This window comes from Nansenia antarctica, assembly GCF_963989245.1.
Source record: "Nansenia antarctica genome assembly, chromosome: 19".
Lineage (NCBI taxonomy): Eukaryota > Metazoa > Chordata > Actinopteri > Argentiniformes > Microstomatidae > Nansenia > Nansenia antarctica.
Genome location: NC_137692.1, coordinates 22,964,875 through 22,988,280, shown reverse-complemented (window position 1 = coordinate 22,988,280; position 23,406 = coordinate 22,964,875). Strand labels below are relative to the sequence as shown.

General features: G+C 42.8%; 1 protein-coding gene across 1 annotated transcript in view; it reads right to left on the bottom strand.

Moving 5' to 3' along the window:
* Positions 1–5,124, bottom strand: part of tbx4 (T-box transcription factor 4) — a gene marked incomplete at both ends in the record, with an annotated part of 31,180 nt that extends 26,056 nt beyond the window's left edge. Inside the window, 2 exons of the mRNA XM_080549265.1 lie at positions 4,010–4,104; positions 4,981–5,124. Coding sequence (XP_080405391.1) covers positions 4,010–4,104; positions 4,981–5,124 — 239 coding nt within the window. The remainder of the gene's footprint in view (positions 1–4,009; positions 4,105–4,980) is intronic.
* Between the last annotated feature and the right edge of the window lie 18,282 nt (positions 5,125–23,406).

Below are 23,406 nucleotides of genomic sequence, written 5' to 3'. Positions count from 1 at the left end.
GCGTGTGTGCGTGTGTGTGCGTGTGTGCGTGCCAGCTGTTTCTGTTAGCAGTCCTACACTGTCTGTGCTCTCTAGTGATTCATCCATTCTCTGGGAACCTCCAGGACTTGGGGGGGGGGGGGGGGGGGGGGGGGTTGGGGGGCTGGGGGGGATCAAACGGAGAGGCGGGGGGGGGGGGGGGTGATGGAACACTCGGCCGTGCTAGACGCTGATCCTGTTATCATGTTATCAGCCTGCCTGCCGCTGCGAATGACGGGCTGTGTACGACAGAGAGGAGGAGAGGAGAGGAGGAGGGAGGGAGAGAGGAGGTTAGGGGAGAGGAGAGAGAGGAGGCTAAGGAGAGGAGAGAGAGAGGAGGGTGAGGAGAGGAGAGAGGAGGGAGGGGGGAGGAGAGAGAGGAGGATGGGGAGGAGAGAGGAGGGAGGGGAGGGAGAGAGAGGAGGCTGGGGGAGGGAGGGAGGAGGGAGGGAGAGAGAGGAGGATGGGGAGGGAGAGAGAGGAGGGAGGAGAGGAGAGAGAGAGGCTAGGGGAGAGGAGAGAGAGAGGAGAGAGAGAGGAGGCTGAGGAGGAGAGAGAGGAGGGTGGGGAGATGAGAGAGGAGGGTGGGGGAGAGGAGAGAAGAGGGGAGGCTGAGGAGGGAGGGGGGAGAGAGAGGAAGGTGGGGGGAGGAGAGAGAGGAGGGTGGGGGGAGGAGAGAGAAGAGGGTGGGGAGGGGGAGAGAGAGGAGGGTGGGGAGGGAGAGAGAGGAGGGTGGGGGGAGGGAGGGAGAGAGAGGAGGCTGGGGAGGAGAGAGAGGAGGGAGGAGGGAGGGAGAGAGAGGAGGCTGGGGAGGGAGGGAGGAGGGAGGGAGGGAGGGAGAGAGGAGGGAGGGAGGGAGGGAGGGAGAGAGGAGGGAGGGAGGGGAGGGGGGAGAGAGAGAGGAGGCTGGGGAGAGGAGGGAGGAGGGAGGGAGAGGAGAGAGAGGAGGGAGGGAGAGAGAGGAGGCTGTGGAGAGGGAGAGAGAGGAGGGAGGAGGGAGGGAGAGGAGGGAGGAGGGAGGAGGAGGGGGAGGAGAGAGAGAGGGAGACAGAGAGAGAGAGGGACACAGAGAGAGAGGGAGAGAGAGGGTTACAGAGAGAGGGAGAGGGAGAGAGAGAGAGACAGAGAGAGAGGGACACAGAGAGAGAGGGAGAGAGAGGGAGAAAGAGGGGAGGCTGGGGAGGGAGAGGGACAGGGGGCACTGGGCGCTTTGAAGAGTGAGGATTAAGGCTGGGACTGTGACATTCACAATAACAAGACGTCCGACTTCAGCATGGGGCTCCGTGTGTTAGATGCCGAGGCCCAGCTAGAGGGCTCAGGGTCGGCCCGGCAGACACAGGCCCAACCTCCCCCCCTCTCCTTTCTCCCCTCAGCTCCCCTCTTCCTCTGTCTACTGTATGACATAGTTTTGTACTGTATAAATGATTCTTTAAAAAATGAAGAAATGATGCGTCGTTATTAATACCGTTGGGATGTCTTCCGTAATATTATCATATTAAAGATGTAGTAGTAGTAGTAGTAGTAGTAGTAGTAGTAGTAGTAGTAGTAGTAGTAGTAAAAGTAGTAGTAGTAGTAGTAGTAGTAGTAGTAGTAGTAGTAGTAGTAGTAGTAGTAGTAGTAGTAGTAGTAGTAGTAGTAGTAGTAAAAGTAGTAGTAGTAGTAGTAGTAGTAGTAGTAGTAGTAGTCTTAGGCCCATTTCAAATTTTTGACCCCTATCCCTCGTTTTGGAGTGCTACTCGCTTTTCGCCTTGCCCCTCGGATACAGAGTTACAAGGGGTAGTGGTTGAAATCTTCCCCTACGAAACGAGATAACCCTTCAAGACCCTGACACGTCATCAGTAGTATCATAGAAAAGCATGGACGCTTGTGATTCGTTCACAACTTATGCGTTTCACGCTATCAATCGATCAAACAAGTCATCCAATAAAAAAGAACAATGCTTCATTACCAGGCCAGTTCATGACAGAATAGCGGTGCTCTGTAGGCTAGCAACCCGTGCTCCTACCCTGCCAGTCTGCACTGATATTGGAGGAACGGTAACAAGTGCAACAACTTGCTGGACTGTAGTTAAATTTCAGGCGTCATATGCCATCAAAGAGGGGAAATGCGACATGGAATTATGTCAAAATGCGGGACTGTCGTGCACAAATCAGCCTTAGAACGTTGTTGTAACGTTAGATAGCTAGCTAAACACCTTGGCATAATAGTGTTTTTTTTTGTTATGCTTGTTATAGACAAAATGTCTATGATACATTGAAATGACATTAAACTAAGATAATATGATGGTTATCATACTTCAATTTACATTTGTGGTTTTCTTTTTCTGCTTGTTTTTAACCCTGGGTTTGGAGTGTGCATCTGAAAAAACAGTGTTTGGAGGGCGATGTAGCCCTACAACTTGGCCCTACCCTTACATGCAAACAAGAATTGGGACACCCCTACCCTACACATGAATGAGCAAAACGGAGGGGTAGGGCTAAAATGTAGGGCCAAGGGGTGAGTTGGGATTGAGCGTTATTCTTGCCATCATTTTTTTATATTCCTAGAATATGAAGGGGAGTTGTATAAACATAGTCTATTACCGGTAATATGTATTGTGTATACTTGTATACTTATGTATATGTTATGTATATGTTATGTATATGTTATGTAGACTCCACATTTTCATAGAAGAACATGAAAGCTTGTGGCTTCCGGAAACCGGAGAGAGAGACGTCCGCTCCATTTTGTTTGTTTACAGTATGATGATGTGTAGATTTCATGTAACACATCATAGCTGATATGATACGGACACACGACGCTTGCATTCTCAAGAAAACCATCACCCAATTGACAATGTTCACCAATGACAGCATCCTGTTTCTACAGCGTCTACAATTTATGACCCCTGTTGAAATATTTATCTTCACAAATGCATAACTTCAACTTTCAAATCAGTTCAGCGAAAGTTCGGTTTTCTTTTAAAAGAATTGGAATGGAATGACAGACACGTCAAGTTTCTATTTCATGGCCGAGAGATACAGACAAGCTCTTCCCTGCCTCTCCGAAGCGCTGTCTGTAAGTAAAGAAGCGTCATCAGGTTTTCCAGTACAGCTGTGTAGTCGAACCGTTGCCCAAGCCCTTCAAAGGCTTTAAGGATTCTAAGCGGCACTTCATCAGCGGGACAAGGAAAAGCCCATCTCTCACAGTGATGCGGCATTAAAGAAAAATTGTCTTGACCTTTCCACGTTTTGGACTGTCGGGCGGGGGGGAGGGAGAGGCCCTGAGGGAGGATAGGTGGAGTGGGAGGGGGGGCGAGTCGACTCATCCCCTCTGGTTAATGTCTCAAGGATCTTGCTTCTAATCCGGGGGGCGCATTAAATCATCAAACATACGGGGCAGTCGCGTTTGTGTTTTCAATTAGATATTCATTCGGCGGAGGAATGCGTGTGTGTGTCTCTTCTACACTGTAGGAGGAGAGAGTATGGACTTCCCTTCTGCTGTGTGTCACTATCAGCCAACTGACCAGATGGCCTTGTCGGCACCTCTCTAAGATATTATTAATAAATAGTTTTATTCTAACCAGCGACGATGGAGGGGGGCAAAGTTCCGAGGTCATTTCGACACCGGCGTCGATAATAACCTCATGTGATTTATTCACAGTTCTGAAATAGTATACTAGCATCGCATGTCTTGTCCCTGCATGAATGTGAACTAGTACAGTATCAGTGGAGGCTGGTGGAGGTAGAAATCGGAGGACGGACTCATTGCAATGCATGGAACGGAAAAGGATTTTTGAGTGTTTCACATGTTGTGAAATGATAGGATTCCTCATTCCATTCCACGAGTTACAGCGAGCCTGTATGTATGAGTCCTGTACAATGAGCCCCGTCCTCCGATTTCTACGTCCACCAGCCTCTACTGTAGTTGTAGTATGGTAACGTTTTGAATGGGTAGTGTAGTTCCAGGACTACATCTCCCATGTGTCCCCTGCGTGCAGCGCTGTACTCACCTGCCTGCTTTAGTAATGATCATCTCTGTGCCCGCCTCGTGGAACTTCTTCCATAGCTCTCTCTCGTGAAGAAGAACCTTGATGTTCTCAATGTTCTGAAGGCAGTTAGGAGTTAGAAACCCGCCATGACAGTTGGCTAATACACAACATGGATTTATTTATCTCAATCTGTTTTCTTTTTTTGACGTTTTTTTGTGTTATTCCCAATGGACAGAAGCCCCACACTTTTCCTAGACCAGAATAAAAAACACCCATGATTTGTGGTCATCGATGTTGTGGAAAATTATCTTTCATAATAATGGTATTTTGATAGCTAAGCTTGATAGATAAGATAACATTCTGTACATATGTTTCGTATATGTGACAGCAGCTGGTGAAAGTGGGAACAAGTCGGCAACCGACCAAATGTTCGGACTTTTATTCGGAAAGATGTAAATACATCGTCAATGACACACTCGCTAGTCAAGCCAAAATATTGCAATGCAATGGATTCAATGAGTAATCCCCACTATTACATAGTTAGTGTAGAGTAGTGGGGATTACTCACTAAATCCATTGCATTGGACAACGTTGAAATTTATTTAAATGTTTCTGAAAAAAAGTCTGAACATTTTGATAGGTTACCGACCTGTTCCCGCTTTCACCAGCTGTTGTCACATATAGTGAGAAACATTTAAAGACCAACTGGTGAAAATATGAAGCAATTAGAAAAATCATGAGGTGAATAAAACAATATAAAGTAACAATCTTTCTTATTTTTTCTCTCAGAAAAAGCTATTTTGATCCAAAATTGAAATGTTTACTCAAAAAATGAAATTCTTGTTGGCTGTGTTTCTGTGGTGATTTGTGAGGACTGCCAAAATGCCAATAAAATATGTTAACAAAAAAACAAAAAAATGAAATTCTTAAAAAAACGCTCTCAGTTAAAAGTGTTTACAGTTGAAATACTACACTACCCATCAATACCATACCTGGTCAGACTCATTTCCCTGGGGGATGCTGGGAGTTGTAGGCAGGCCCAAGTGTGAGGGTTCAGGTACGTGCTCCGGGGGCCGTCCGGGCTGGGCCCCAGGCACGCTGTCGTCTGTCACAGCTGAGCTCTTCTCCTGCAGCATCTCTGGGGGGGAAGAGGAGGGGTAGAGGGGGGTTAGAGGGGGGTAAGATGGGGGTTAGAGGCACTGGTGGACTCAGGGGGGGGCAGGGGGGGCGACCGCCCCTCCTGGTGACCCCACAGTTGAAAAACGTCTCGCTTAAGTGCCCTTTTGAGTGGCAAAAATGCCCTTTTGAGTGGCGAAAATGAGAGGACGTGCCCGATTGGTGCCCCTCCAATGGTCTAAACTTGACCATGTGCCCCCACAGTTGAAAAACGTCGCACTAAAGTGCCCTTTTGAGTGTCAAAATGAGAGGATGTGCCCTATTGGCTGCCCTTCCAATGGTCTAAACTTGACCATGTGCACTGATGGGGTCCCATGTTGTGCAGTAGGTGCCCTTTTTTCCTTTTCGCCCCCCCTGCCCTTCAAACAGCCTGAGTCCGCCACTGGTTAGAGGAGGGTTAGAGGGGGGTTGAGACTTCTTCTGCCCCTCAGCACTGCGTCTCCTGAAAACACCCACTTTTCCCCTCTACTGTGTCCCTAAAAAGCTTCTATTGCCCCCCTTGTACTGTTTCTCTGTTTCTCCAGTGTCCAAAAAAAAAAATAATATATAAAAATAATAGGTTTAGAAGAAGGTGATAGGAGAAGGTTTTTCCTTCTATCAATGGCCCCGGGCCTGAGCTGGATTACTCTTCCTGCAACGACTGGTGGATTGATGATTCACTTGCTTAGTATTCAAATGTATCGATTGTAAGCCGCTTTGGAATAAGGCGTCTGCTAGATGCCAAAAATGTAAAAATGTAAATGTGGGTTAGAGGGGGGTTAGAGGGGGGTTGGGGGGGGGTTAGAGGGGGGTTGGAGGGGTCACAACCACAGTTGGGGTCACAAACCCATCAGAACACCCCGTCCTTATTCTGTCCTCCAAACCAGAACATCCCCAGCTAAACTACACAACTTGTCACAAATGAAACATTCCTATAACATGTTCACTCCGTTGAACAATCAATCCCCCCCCCCCCCCCCACACACACACACATGGGGTACCATGACTCTCAGTATCACCCCCCCCCACACACACACACACACACCCCGGCCACTGTGCACACCAATTTAGCCTTTGCACTACTGCTGTTTACAAATACTACCTTTGCACATACCATATTTTTGCACATTTCACACACCTTACCATACTGTACATAGCTACCTTAACTGTACATAGCTACCTTAACTGTACATAGCTACCTTAACTGTACATAGCTCATCATGATATATACCTCTAACTACCATACTGTACCTATTATTATCACTGTCATGTTTTATATCAGGTTTTATATCACTATTTGCACTTCTGGCTAGATTCTAAACTGCATTTCGTTGTCTAGTACTTGTACTCTGCAATGACAATAAAGTTGAATCTAATCTAATCTAATCTAATCTAATCTAATCTAATCTAGCCTAGCCTAATCCTTCCCCCCTCGTCCCCCAACAACATAAAAAAAAGTTGTTGTCTGTAATAGCTATGTTGTTAAGGCTTTATAAAAGCTTTATGGATACATATACGTAAATTATTTTTTACTAATAAAACATCATTATACATCCTCAATTATTTCTGTAATATATTTGCAAATGGACATTCAGTCTAGTAATATGACAATTAATATGAGGCCATATTGGCTCAACGAATGAATATCTCTCTCTCTATATATATATATATATATAATTGAACTGATTTATCAAAAGAAAAGGTAATGTATTAAAGTTTGTATCTTTTTACAGGATATACACACACACAGCCTAGGAGAGAACAGATCATTAATAAATGTCTCGAATTTAAATTAATACGTCAAGAGAAATTGGCAAAATATACATTTTGTAATCAAATGTTGTTGTTTTTTCCAGCAGTAAATTATTGAATAAATAAGTAATAATCAACATAACTAGGATGAGATTGTCAATATCGTACATACTAGAATTTCTTTTTTCTAAAGATTTTTCTTTGAGATTCATGAAGGTTGAATACAAGTCTCAGGAACACTGTTGCCCAACAGCGATGATAATCTTATTCTGTTTATTTTTTAATGATTAATGTTGTTTAAGCGGTTGCTTTATGTCTTGAAAAGACACAATACATTTAGTAGAACTTTCAACATTCTGTCTGGAGACTCTATAAGGTTCTAGAATGTTGATGTCAGGCGTCATGCTTCACCTTGTGAGGAATGTCTTACCAGTGACTCTGTCTGCAGGAGACAGTCTGGTCTATGTAACAGACAAGTCTACGGACTGAGGACTGCAGCACCAAACGTGAGTGTTATTTACAGAAATAATTGGAATAATATAAATTACAATATGTTTATTGGATTGATTATTATTCGAAAATTATTCAATTGTTAGTTCCTATAGCACAGCACACAACAAACTTCAGTAATTGGTTAAAAGGCATATTCATGTAACAACCATGCATTGTGTAGTAATTGACTTCCTAAATAATATTCAGAGTTGTTGTTATATTTTTTTCCAATTCTGTGCCATGCCCTGCTGCTTTTAGTTTGTGTCGTATTGCCTTTTCTTAAAATAGTTTTTTTTTCAAAGATACATGTGTTATTGGATATCAAGCCTGGGGACATCAGGGATTCAAAAGTCATAAATGTAATTCTTGCACACACACACACACACACACACACACACACACACACACACACACTGCATATACTGGGGGAAAAACATTCACTGAAATGCAAATTCCCTCATGCTGTGTGGAAAAGATGCAACTTTGCATCCTGGAAACCAAGCATTTTGATTGGATGGTGGGGCCTCAAGCTATACGTTGTTGTTGTTGTTGTTGTTGTTGTTGTTGTTGTTGTTGTTGTTGATGATGAGAAGAAATGTCAAGTTGAAAACTGTAGGCCATGTCATTTTAACGTGTGTAAGTGCATCTAGGGCTGTTGCTATGTGCCATGTCCGTCATGACATCATATTTCAAAGATTATGAAAGAAGAACCTCATTAATTCATAATAGAGGTGATTTAATAATTGAAGTGAGGCCCTGTTAGAACTGTCCTATGTTATCACCTCAAAACAGTAGCAAGCTTGGTTGTTTCACACTCACACACACACACACACACACACACACACACACACACACACACACACACTCACACACACACACACACACACACTCACACACACACACACACACACACACACACACACACACATACACACACACACACACACGCACTCTCTCTGCTGTGCTTAGTGCTCCTTTTCTAATCATACATTTGCAAGCGACATTCAACATGGACCTAGTTAGTGGATATATTTAATACATATATATATACCAGTGTCATGTCCAGGGGGTGTACTTGTACATGAAGCTGCCTCACGCTACAGAAACAGGAGAGAGGGCCATTAGGCTCGAGAACCATCGGTTCTCAAGGCTACTTACTTATATATATACATATGTTCGTAATATTTGAACTTAGACATCACGTAATTACTCAACCTGACTGTTTGTAGACCTCCAGTTTAAATATCAGGTCAAGATCCATTTGTTCTTAAGAATTGTTTGATTAAATATTTACACTTCTAGCATTACAACAGCTCAGTTTTATGTAACAGAGCTAAACAGTGTTCATTCCATTAGTCGAGGTCAACAGCTGAGCCTCTCTCTCTCTCTCTCTCTCTCTTTCTCTCTTTTTCTCTCTCTCTCTCTCTGTCTCCCTCTCCCTCTCACGACTCTCTAACCCTGCCCTGAGACAAACATCACATGAGACAGACACAAACACTTCTCCTCTCTCTCTTTCCTAGCCCCTCTCTCTCATACCATTTCCACCAGTTCATTTTCCCAGCGCCCCTGAAATCGTACTGTACAGCTTTTCACTCCTGAAGTTTACACTTGCCCTCTCCCACCCCATCCCCCCCCCCCCCCCCCTCTTAATCTCAGGCGTGTAAACAATGTGAGTGCACACTCTTAGGATGAAGGGAGAGAGGCGGCATCCAGTGTAAACGTGCACAGACATTTGCAAAAGCTAATAAAGATAACGTCTGACAACCATGGGCAAGCCCGCCGCAAATCAGACCTGGGGTTCTTTTACCATCTGAAACACAGGCCCTTTCACTTGCACCTAGCACGGGGGAACGAGCCCCCCTGTTTATATCTGTGTCACTCCTGACATATAATCCGCTAAACTATTCATGGGAGATTCTCCTCTGAGTACAGGGGGCAGATGGAAGGCTATTCTCAGTGTCTATGTGGTTAGTCTGACATGGCTGGTATAGCTGTCCTAACTCAATTAGCAACTGTGCCTCTGCTTTTTAGGTACACTCTGATTTTTCTTTCCTGAGGAGATATTTCTTCACGAGGGAGTTAGCATCTTTTGGAATAGAGAATAGACAGTGCATGTCCAAAAAACTACATTTGTGAAACTGTTTTATTTTGCACAACTCTTCTTTTCTTTTTTTTACTGAATGAATGATCTCTTACTTGCCACAAGGTTAAAGGTTAAAGAGAATCTTTTGTATTTATCATTTGATTCATGTATGGGTGTGTTTTCTTTTTTTTTTTTGCCTCCTGGTTATAGTTTAGCTTGAAATGTATAGATATGATGCATGTTATTGAGACAGCAGCCATGAATCTCAATCTGACCTGCCATTTTGTGTCTGCATGTGGGTTCAGTTACAAAGCCGTAGGCCTGGAATCGCTGCAAGACTGAGTCGCTGCGTCTCATGTAAGTACACTAGACCTCTGTGGTGTGTCCATGGCAACTAGGACTTGTCTAATTCAAGATGCATGCCACATTAGGAATAGTTTCATTCCAAAACTAAAGCCAAGTACTGTTAGCTTGTAGCTTTTAATAGAGTAAGCGAGTAGAGAGTAGAGTTTTAATGTACTGATGTTATTGATGCCAATATTGAATGAAATTTTTAAACCGTTAACTGAATATGTAGTTCATCAAGTTCCCTGATGTTGTACACGTTCTGCAGAAGGACTGGTCAACTACTAATCCACCATAGGTGGATAGAATAGACACACTTAATCCCAAAGGATCAATCAAACAAACATCATGAGATCAATCAATCAATCGATTGATTGATTGATCTCATGATGTCATAGGAGGTTAACAGTCTATAAGTATGTCCATATTAAATATGATCCTGCAATTTCACAGAAATTGTATTGTAAAAATGTATCGTAACCATAGGTGACAACCTGTATCATGCGGTTTCTGAAATTATAAAGTGTATTACAAATATATATATATTCAAATATAAATATATACATAAATATATACAGTATATATATATATATATATATATATATATATATATATATATACACTGTATATATAACATGAATATAAATACATCTTGCAAAACAGTAAAGGAGCATATTGAATGACTTGGTGGTCACATTGCGGTCATTACTCAATCACTATTTATTATTATATTATATACTTATATACTATTATACCGCTTCAACAATATCGATGCAGCAGTAAAAACAATAACAATAACAACAACAATCATAATCATAATCATAATATAATATAATAATAAGTAAATGATCATAAATCATGGTGATATGGACAGTAATACATCAATTAAAATATCAAACTGTTATTATTGTTTATTATTGTTATCAGTGTTGTTATTTATTATTGTTATCATAATTATTATTATTATATGTTCTATTATTGTTATTATTATTATTATTATACTATACAATTATTATACTACTGCTGAAAACTACAATCAAACATTTTCCAGTGATAACTTTTGGATGGTATTATATTGTGCATATGCTTTACAGGTAAGGCCTTTACATTTTGTGCATAATCTAATTTTCAGGCTACATTTCAATGTACATTTCAGTGGATAGTCTACTTAATGAATATAATAGGTATAATAGGTATTGGCATATAGGTTTTAGTTGTTTACAGTCACACGATTGTTCAAAAACTTTACCATCACCTCCCCAGTAGCCAAAGTTGCTTTGTTTCCTTAGAGGTATAGATAGGCCTAAGCCACAAAACTGATGGCTTTCAATATTTACTTCACTTCACATATTGATACTTTCCCTTTCCTACATCGACGATTTGATCATGAACTGTTCCATATTCCTTATGTTGCATATTCTCATATTACAGTGTCCTAGTAACAGCACACAATAGCTTTAATAATAGATAAACTCCTGAACTTTTCTTTTTTTGCTCGTTCCAGAGAGACACCGTTCTCACTTTCACTATCCACTTAATTGTTCAGTCAAATAAGGCTTTGCAAAAAAGAGACTATAGTCCACACTAATCGCATTACAGCTCAGCCTATCCCACGAAATACGACAGCTTCGAATTGACTCAATTGCCACTGTTGACCAAGCATGAAGATTACACTAAAGATAAGCAGCAATATTATGATATTACCTCATGGGATATTATATGCTTGAATCCATCTCTTTTCCGAATGACAATTTCTTCAATTCTTTTCTTCACCAGAGGAAAAACAGTAAGTTACGCTCCATTTGGGACGTCCAACATCCAACATCGCATAACAGACCGGCTTATCTTATTGCGATATAACGGTACTCTAACGTAAACTCCCGGTCACGCGTGAGCGCCCGTGTGTAGCCCCCCTCCCTGCCTTGTAGCTGGTCTAACTGCGCTCTGCGCGTGTGCAGTCCCGTTTGAGCCTCGGAGAGAGAGAGAATTTGGTACGTGATGGATTTTCTTGGAAACACAAAAAAAAGAATCTGACAATCTCAACTCCCCTGATTTGTTAAAACACCGGGGTGAATTATTTGGCCCATTCACCCACTCCAACCCCCCCCCCCCCCCTTCTCACCGTCTCTCCCCCAACGAGAACACCTCACAGGGCGATGCAATGCTCACACACACACACACACACACACACACACGGGTACACACGGTACACACACACACACACACACACACACACACACACACACATACACTCTCTCACACGCACACACACACACACACACACTCACACACACACACACACACACACACACACACACACACACATACACTCTCACACACACACACACACACACACACACACACACACACACAGGGCGATGCTATGCTCACACAGAGCCAGATTCTGCACACCCACGACAATCTGAGTAATAACCTCTGTGTGTACGACACGAATTCAACCCCCTTCCCATGTTACCATTGGTTACAACACAAAGAGTAATCCCACGCAATGATGTACAGCTAATATCAACTGACTATAAACACTATAGCCTACAGATTCATATTTGATATTTCACCGGTTTATTAAATATTTTGGGGGGTTTTAACAAACCAAGAGGACAAGTTGATAATTATTGCTGAAATCTTCATGTTAGGCCTGTGTGGTGATGCAAGCCTTTGTCATGTCAACCACGAAACCACAATTTTCTCATGTCAACCACGGTGGTGATGTGATGCGAGCCTTTGGGGAACACGGTTAGGTTAGGGTACCTGTTCGGTGAACCGTGTCCAATTCAGGGTCGCCGGGTCAAACACACAGTCTCGTTTATTCGAGGGGGAGGCTGAGATGAGCTATGGGGTCGCAGATGAGCTATGGGTCACATTTAGAAACAGTTTGGTCCATTGTAGTTCGATGGTACTGTACTGTACTCTATCTATTTGTCTAACATGTTTTTATTGTGTCATGAACATGAAAACTTTGGGTTTAAATTGCATAATAAAATCATGTTTGTCTATTATAAAATTGTCTTACTATATTCTTATGAAAGATTAATGATAGCAAAACATGATTTTATTTCATGCAACCGATGTCCATGATTCATTTAGGTAGATTCGACAGACTTTTTTTTTCAGTGTACCTCACTGGGGTTTTTTGGATCGACCTTTCGAACGCATGCATGTTGTCCACTAAAAACAGCAATAGTTGCCGAAGAAAGACGCTAAAACGATCATACATTTCCAGGTGAAATATGGTTTGTGGTTTTGGAGTAAATGGGTCGATGCAGAGACTGAGAGACGATAAATCAAAGAAGGCTGGCCAGTCTGGTGGGAGTTTGACTTATTATATCTGCTGGTGACATGAGACCAAATGAACGAGAACAGCCTAAATGTCCTCCCCGTGACCGTTTGTCATTTTTCCCCAATGTGTTTTAATATTTTTCCAGCCAACATCTGTTTCATAAAGCGAACAAAAATGATCCGACAAGTTTCTCTTTAATTCTGTTGAAAGTTTTGGCATGACTTAATTTTCGCGTTGAATATCAGGATATTTATGGTAGCACATAGCAACCTATGTTGGTCTATTTCATGCATTGTAAGGCCAATTAGGCCGTCTTGACGATTGCGGTCCATTTCGAGCCCAATAGATATACATCCTGTTGAAATGTGAAATTCCATCTCTTGTGGATGTGGGGATTATACTTTGATTATATTTGATTTGTGAGTTTTTGTTAAAAATTCATTTGTTCTCTAATAGCGCGAGTGAAGCAAAAGATGGCCTACATTTTAATATGGTGAAGTTTTAAGAAGTTGTGTGTGAGGAGGTCCACCTGTTTTATCAAGACTTGACGCTTGACTATTTATATCTATTTATATACAGCAATGACAGAACGACGTTTCCCATTAGGCTTGTTAATTGTATGTGCCATAATACAATTACAACATGATTTTAGAACAATAATAATCTGAATTATAATACATTATTATTTATTTAATAGACATTTTAAGAGTTTCGTTTTAAGGCCACTCTCTCCATAATTAGCTGGCTAGTGTTCTAAATACTCACGGTCAGATCATCTTTATCAGGTTTTTGATTAATAAGAAAGAGACACCTCGCTGACTGGGGCTGGGACTTAGTTATTAGTCATGTGTCGCCAAAAGGCCAAAGCCTTCACTTAGAGGCCTACTTTAATCACTTTAATCACATGTCGAACTCAGTCAGATAAACATTATAGCTTATATTTACGCGGAAGGAAAAGACGAAGCAACATGTACATGTTTAACTGGAAGTATTCATATTTGTTAAATGCCAACGTCATTGTTTAAGAATTGATGACACACTTGTATCCCAAAATGTAACTATTTAAATAAACTACTTTGATCAAACTAAAATGCCTAACGAAATGCTTGGGACATATAGATATATATGTTTGCACTAAGGCCATGACTGACCGAGAATAGCCTACGACCTACCTGCCCTTACAACTTTTATATATCAACTTACACCTCAGAATTACACAGAATTATATCAGCAAACCGTTTACTATGAGCGACAAATGTACTAAACTAAATTGAAAATGACAGAAAGCTTCATACTCAATTCTGTATAATCTGCCCCCCCAGAAATAGGCTACATGTTACAGGCTAGCACGTGATGTACAAGTTATTCGCCCTTACCTCCACGTTCCTGCGCGGCCCTTCTGGGGAACTTGACCTCTGCTCGCTGTGATGCCCTTAGCCCTTTCCAGCGGGGAATGTTACCAGTCCAATACGAGGACAAACCTGAACCCTGGTACATATAAAGATGCTGCAATAAAATGGGTGATTTTTTTTATAGGAGCTGAATTGAGCTTGGGTTTCTGAAAAGGGAATTTTTAAACTTCACTCACTCCCACCGTCACGTGGTGCTGCAGAAATTAGGAACAGGAGTAGGCTAAGGCAGTGTGGTGGACACACACACACACACACACACACACACACACACACACACACACACACACACACAGGGCTTGGAGGGCTTGGGACTGACTGGGTGTTGCCGAGTGGACCTTGTTAAACGTCGTGATGACTCCAATAGTTACTCCATGATGTTTTTGTAAATGGTCAACATTTTTCCTTACTTTAGGCTACTTAAGAAAAACGAGTTAAACTAGCTAAATACTATTAAATAAGCTTTTAACTGTTAACCTTTAACTGTTTATTCATGAAGCGGTAAAACGAGAGAAATGTTTAGTCACCTAGCCATATGCTGTATTTCTATTAGATTTTGGTCATGTAGGCTACGAGGAGTATTTGTGTTAAAACGTGACTTTGATGCACCACATCAGCTCGTCTCCACACGTGTCCTGAGAGAAGAGCAGTCTGGTTAGATCTTTTTATTTTATTTCATATAAATGTGTTTTTTTGTGTCAATTTGAACCTCCGTTTGATTTCTTTTTCTTCTTCAACCTTTTCGATATATATGACAATAAACAACCATTTAAAAGACCGAATTGCATTTCCATCTTAACCTACACACGAAACGGAATAGCCTCCACCAGCCGTTGAGCCTGACCTTTACGACCCATGCAGGATGGAAGGAGGACATTTCGTTGTAGCCTAGAACGCAGAAATCATACTAAAATATTACAGTTTACCTTTTTTTTTTAGCACTTTTGTTTTTTCAATCCTGATCTAATTTAATAATATTCAACCCCATTTTTGTATAACTCGTCTCGTATCCAATTACCCGAATGAGTTTGCAATTTAAAACATCCCTTTCTAAATTAGATGCTAATTAATTCAGATTTATTATATTTAAATGTTTTCCTTCACTCTTTTTGTTGGTCTTCATGTACACATTGTTCTATGATCATATTATGATATCATAATCATAATAATAATATTATGATATTATGATATTATATTATGATATGATTATCTCATTCAATTGTTATTGTATTCTATTGAAGGCCTATTCTATTAAACTAAAATGGGTCGCCCTTCTCACCTCTCCAACATAACAACGTGTGGTTTTGACAACACAACGTCTTTATGAACTTAAAATTAATAACGTTTTGTTACATAATGTACTTCACTTCTAGTGTATGGAAGGTGTGTGTGTGTGTGTGTGTGTGTGTGTGTGTGTGTGTGTGTGTGTGTGTGTGTGTGTGTGTGTGTGTGTGTGTGCGTGCGTGCGTGCGTGTGTGAGTGTGTGTGCGTGCGTGTGAGTGTGTGTCTGTGTCTGTGCATGCGTCTGTGTGTGTGTGTGTGCGTGCGTGCCTGCGAGTGTGTGTGTGTGTGTGTGTGTGTGTGTGTGTGTGTGTGTGTGCGCGTGTGTGTGTGTGTGCGTGCGTGTGTGTGTGCGTGTGTGTGCGTGCGTGGGTGTGTGTGTGTGTGTGTGTGTGCGTGTGTGAGCATAGAGCCACTGCATGCAGGATTGTCTATGGAGGTGATTTACAGCGATGGGAGTCAGGGTTTTTCTTTCCTTGAGAAAACATTTTCCTGTGTAATTGGCAGTGGGCGAGAGAGAGAGGGGTCTCGGCTAATAAACAACCAAAGAGGGGGGATGACGTGGTGTCCCCCCCCCCTTACTCACCCTCTCTTTAGGATGCCTGTTACCCCTGGCCTTGATCATTATAATGTATTAATTTAATTTTAAATTATTATTTTATCCACAGTTAAAATGGCGGAGACAGAGAGAGGTGAGGTTGACTTTCACATGCAGTGTTCGGATAATGATTAAGCCTAGTAGCACCGTGTTAGCTTAGCATAGGCTACCCAGGCATGTGCATTATGCCCGTTGGTCGTTGCCGAGATAGCCTATCACATCACAGGCTGGTCATATCGCCTTCACTGGCCAATGGTTGTGCTCGATTGGTCCTGGGCTGGCGCGTCATAATGGAAGTGGGACACTTGGCACGGTGTTGTACCCCTCTCTCTCTCTGGGACGGGGGCATCCTGGGAGAAGGTTACAGGACACCGGCCAAGCGTTGGCTGCTTTGACGAGCTGTAATTATGCAGGAGAGATTTTTACTACCCTGTTATTTGACTTTCCTGTTGAATGTTACATACTAATTATGTACCTTCTCCTGCCCTCTGCATAATAAGTGTCCGTTGTGGGATTAGTTTTGCGAATCATTTTGTAATATTTCTATATTTATGTATTTTTTAGCCTATAATCATCTTTTATAATATTTTGTTAGGGTTAGGTCATATTTTTCCATTGCTTCTACCCACTATGTGGCCACTATTTCATTACATCTCAACATAAACCAAAACAAAATAATTGTGTTCTAATTTGAGATGGTGTTTGTGTTTTATCAGGCAGTAAGATCTGAGTTTATTCGAATGAGATTTGAATTATTTAAAAAAAACGTGTTCAACTGTTCCGGTGTAGGCTATGGTTCATGACATGTCCACCTACTGCCTGTATACCTATGAAGTTATTGGCTGTTGATTTTAGCATTGAATGTAGTATTGCCGAGCCTGTAGTTACACGTGTGTGACTGTGAAATGGCTTTTGGCATTACAGGAATTCTTTCTTTTGGGAGCTGTGGGGTGATTCAACTCTTTGTCCTCAGGAACAACTGCCCTAACGTTGGTGTGTGTTTTATTTTTTGTTTATTTCGATTTTATGTGACATGTACTGGACTGTTATTTTGACTTATGTCGAAAGTAAGTATCCTTAATTTGGGAGCCAAAGCTCAGGCCAAATAGCTGTGCGGTTGGATTTAATCTACCCCCTAATCTCCAAAGGGCAATTAATGTCGAGGTTTGGGTTTTGTTGTCTCCAAATTGGATGGGAAACACATTTGAAGGGAGTCAAGGCAAGGGGTTATCAAACACAATGTTCTGACAAGTTCAAAAGTTGGCCCAAAAAAATAAATGTCTTCATACATTGCTGGCAATGAGGGAATGGTAGCAATTAAGAACTCTCTCTCTCAAACAATATGATTATTCCCAAATGATCAACCAACCGCGTTGACAGCAATATATAACAACACAATGCAACCATCGGCCGTTTATCTTCGTACAGGCAGAGAATAACTAACCCATCCAATGTGAAAATAAATTCCAAACAAAAACAACAACAGTGCCATTGAACACCAACGAACCCCCTAAGGTGGCCTATAGGAAAACATTAATTTTTGGGAAAAGAACACAACTTTGGGGGCTCAAAGCTGCCCCCCCCGTCCCCCCACAAGAGGGAAAACTAACTAACTCACCCTCAGTTGACACCCTCTGGCTTTTCATCAAGGCGAGCGAGACAGTCTACACACATGATTCAGAGCTGTCCCAAACGAATGAAACTAAACGTAGGCCCACCGAGGCTGTCAGTTGGCCGAGGGTGTCACAGTACAAATCTCAGCACAGGCCCACTCGGCCCGGCAGCTCGGCTCTCAGCTCGTGTACATACAGACATTCTTATCTGAGTGTGGCGAAACCAGAACTAAGAACTGTTTCATCATAGTCCAGAGAGGACGTTTTATGTATTAATAATAATAATAACAACAACAACAACAACAATAATAATCATCATCATCATAATCATAATACATATTGCATATATTTGGGTCCTATATTAGCTGTTATATCAGTTTGAAATGGGTGCTTATAATGGTGATTTCTATAAGTGGTTATATAATTCATGAAGCTAATGTGATGTCTGTATGAGTTTGTACAAGGTGCAAAGGAAAAGTAGCACAGGAATTCTCAATTCAACTTTATTATTATTTTATCTATTATTATTATTATTTTCTCTCTCTCTCTCTCTCTTTCTCTGTGTGTGTGTGTGTGTGTGTGTGTGTGTGTGTGTGTGTGTGTGTGTGTGTGTGTGTGTGCACGTGTGTATGTGTGTGTGTTCTCTCTAAAACCATTCACATGTTTATTCTGGCTTAATAATAATAATAATAATAATAATACATTAGACTTATATAGCGCTTTTCTAGACACTCAAAGAAGCTTTACAAACTGAACAGATCGAGTAGTAATAATAAAAAGAAACAAAAGGTAAATAGAAGAAAGTATGGGGGCCTAATGAAGGTAGTGCTGGGGACACATGGGAAGGGGGGGAGGGGAGAGGGAGAGGGAGAGGGTTAACTGGTGAAGGCTTATTACTGATGCCACTGTCTCTGGTATCACCTATCATACATTATTAGAGACTGTATTTCGTGATCTTAGAATGATAAGGTTCTATCTCCGTTTAGGGTAGTTCAGAAATATTGAGCGTCAACGTTTTTACATTCAATTAGGTTTTGTGAGATGGAACCTTTGTATTTCATGAATTACGGTACTAAGACCAAAATGTCAACATTTTAAAAATAACACCACACAGGCATTAATAAACACCTAATGGATCAGATTATGTAAAAAACTAAATTTTGACAAAAATGGAGATAGAACCTTATAATTCTAACGTCACGATGTGTTTATTTGCTCATCATGACTTCTGTTAAGAGTCATTCTTTTCAGAAAGCGTAATGCAGGGTGTCCTTGTGTGGGAGGTAGCAGGTTGATCCCTGGGGAGCTGTTTGAAGTGGGCCCTTGTTTGGCCAGTTACAGAGTTACTGTACCATTCAGTTCACAGGGGTGCTGCACAATATTAGTGTCAGGGTTAATTGCTGTTTTTGGTGGAGTTGAGGAGCTCTACTCCCAGGCAGTAAGTAGTAAGTAGGCACCATGTGCTGGGAGGTTCAGGATCCAGTCAGACCTCATGGTCTCGCTTACACACACATACTCACACACACACACACATGCATGTGCGCACACACACGTACACGTACACACACACGCACACACACACACACGTACGCACACACACACGTACACACAAACGTACACACACAGACAAATACACAGACATACACACACACGTATGCACTCACACACACACACATACACGCGCACACACACGCACGTATGCACACACACACACATACGCACACACACATACACACACACATACGCACACACACATACACACACGCACACACACACACGTACGCACGCACACAGACACACACACACACACACACACCTCCTGCTCCTGTCCACTGCCCCTCTGATCCCCGGCCATGTGACGCGGGGGGGGGGGGGGGGGGACATGGGACAGAGTTTAGCCCAAACGACATCCCAAGGTTCCCTGGGTCCGGTCGGTCCACGCGCTGTGTGTGTGTGTGTGTATGGTGTCGCCCCGACCCCCCACGGTGTGACCCGAGTCCATTCCCCTCAATCTCCTCTCTTCCTGTGTCTCCCCCCTCCCACATCTTCCTTATCATCTGCCAACACACCCGACCACAGAGGATCTCACGCCAGGAAGTAACAAGCCGCAAATGTACTGCTGCCATGTGTGGAAGTAAAGATGTGATTTTCTTTCCCCAAAATCGTTATGAGCTTTTTATGTTTTTGGGGGGGGAGGAGGAGGGGGCGGGCGGGGGTTTGGGGGTTTGGGTTAGGGGGGGGGGTTTCGGAAGTCAAAAGAAGACACACACACACACACACACACACACTCGCACACGCACACACACACACACACACACACACACACGGAGGGGGTGATGCAGTTATTTCATACATATACAGTATTTGTATAGAGAAGGGGAGGCTGGTGGAGGTAGAAAGCAGAGGACGGGTTTATTGTAACACACAGGGCCGGTTTCACAGACAAGGCTTAAGCCTAATCCTAGACTAAAAAACATCTTCAATGGAGATTTTACATTGAGGGCCGGTTTCAGAGACAAGGCTTAAGCCTAGTCCTGGACTAAATCACACTTTCAATGTAAAATCTCCATTGAAGATGTTTTTTAGTCTAGGATTAGGCTTAAGCATTGTCTGTGAAACCGGCCCAGAATGTTAGGAGGAACCATTCCATCAACCATTCCTTGTTCCATTCCATGACATCACAATGAGCCCGTCCTCCAATCCCTACCTCCACCAGCCTCCCCTGGTGTACAGAGTCAACGCTGATCCGACACCACAACGTCACATTTTCACATATGAAAAATGTCCTCACATTTAAAAAATAGTTCTCAACACTCCTCACAACACACTCTCAACACCCCCCCTCACACCTCGCTACAGCCATTTGAAGCGCCTTAAAACACTGACCTTCCCCCAAACTCCCCCTAACCCCTGTCCATCGAACCGTCGTACATTTAGGATCTTTAAATACTCACGCTAGCTCGCCTCCCCACTGCTCTGAATCTGGCCGGAGCGGAGCGGGGGAATCCGTTCCTCACACGACACGTCTCCAATCCCCCCCTTTTTTATTGGGTGTCATTGACTGGTCGGTGGTCGTCTGAAATCCATTTGGGGGAGACTTTCTCAGTACTTAGCCTTTGTTCCTGAGAGGAAGGAAAGCTGTGTTAGACACAGAGAGACAGAAACACCTGGAGAATACACTAGAGGCTAGCGGCCAGACAGAGGAGAGGAGGGATGGAGGGATGGAGAGGAGGGATGTGATGCCACACACTGGGGGGGGGACATCAATGCTGCGTGCAGGGAGGTGTGTGTGTGTGTGTGTGTGTGTGTGTGTCCATAAGCACTGTATCTGTATCTCCCTGGTTGTGATCATGAGTGTGTATGTGTGTGTGTGTGTGTGTGTGTGTGCACGCACATGTGCCTGTGTGTGTGTGTCTTAAGTGTGTGTGTGTGTGTCTTAAGTGTGTGTGTGTGTCCATAAGCACTGTATCTGCATCTCCCTGGCTGTGATCATGAGTGTGTATGTGTGTGTGTGTGTGTGTGTGTGTGTGTGTGTGTGTGTGTGTGCAGCACGCACATGTGCCTGTGCGTGTGTGTGTGTGTGATCATCGTGTGTATACATGAGCACTATCTCCATGACTGGCGGCCGTGAGTGTGTGACAGGGCTCCGTGCCTGGGCCCGGGGACGTGTGTAAGAGGATTGTATGTTTTTAGAAGAGCCGGCTGGTTTAGTCTCGGGCCCCGACTTCGTTCATCATGACAGAGACTTTGTTAGTCTTTGTTAATCTCCTGTGTCCATCTCCGTGTGTCAGGAGTGCCAGGGGGGCCATTGTGCAGGGTGGGGGAGGGGGTGGGGGGGCTGTGCGTGCTAGGAGCAAATGATTTCTCCCAGGTCAGATATGGAAATCCTTCACCCTCCGCTCCTCTGCAGTTGTTTCATGCCCCTTCTTAAACACGTCGACCTCCAGGACTCCTCCAGTGATCCAACTGAACTGTTTCCGTGACTCCACTTCAGTTTCTCTACAGGATGGCTTACACACACACACACACACACATGCACGCACGCACATACATACACACGTAAACACACACACACACATACACACGTACATACTCACACACATACTCACACACACACACACACACATACACACACATGCATGCACGCGCGCACATACACACGTAAACACACACACACACATACACACGTACACACACACACACATACACACACACACACAGACACACATACTCACACACACATACACACACACACACACACGCACACACACTTCAGCTTCTCTAAAAGATGCATGTGCTGTAGACTGTGTCTGTACATCGGGGGTTCAAGCACACACACACGTCTTGTCACGACCGCCGTTTGATGCAGGGGGGCGAAGGGGGGCGACCGTCCCACGAGATGTCAGGGTGTCTTATGTTAGGACGGATGAGAAGATGTGGAGTCCCCCCCCCCCCCGCCCCATGTGACCTCTGCAGGCGCTTCATTATGAGGTATTGTTTGATTTAGTGTTTTTCCTATTGAAATACTTCATATATTTATACAAGTTCTTCGAGAGTTTTAGATGTATGTTAGAGACGGGCTGCACTTTAAAATGTACATTCACTTCTTCACTTACACACACACGCACAAGCACACACACGCACAAGCACACGCACACATACACAGATACAGATACACACACACATACAGTATTTTGTTGTCTTGTGAACTATCTAGAATTACTTTGACATTTGGAGAGGTTCTTCCAGTGCTACCCTTAAAACTTTCACACTGACTTGCACAATTTGGTGCGAATTTATTAATATAATTAAAATATGTGTGTGAACAGTCTAGACTGTCAGGCAATGGGGGTCATTATTAGGTTGATGTTTATTCTTTTAAACTGTTAATACATTGTGCAACTTGGCAGTTCAGCAATTAACAAATAACTAAAAGTTTGTCAGGAAAAACATTTATCAGAAACAAAATATCAGCTGTTATACTATTTTCATGGGCCGTCAGAATAAAGGCTGCTTTGGACACGTTTGAACAAATACATGACATAGGCTTATATAACTCATATACTGCCAGCATACACATTTAGCCCTGGGGTATTGATATTGATATTGGTCTGCAATTGTTGCTGTTATTCTTAGCACCACTGAAAAAAGTTGAACTCGGAGGGTTAAACAATTGATCTCATTATGATTACTGTATTTCGATAAGGAGGGCTGTATTGAAAAGTATGTCGTTGCGACATCTAGTGGAGAAATATGGCACTGCAAAACTGTTCCAAGCAGGTCCATCGAGCTGGGCATGAAACAGCGGTAGGCTAAAGGATTATACCAGGGATAGAATGTGTGACGTGTTCTAATTAGGGTTATGACAAATTATGACAAATTAATGTAAAAC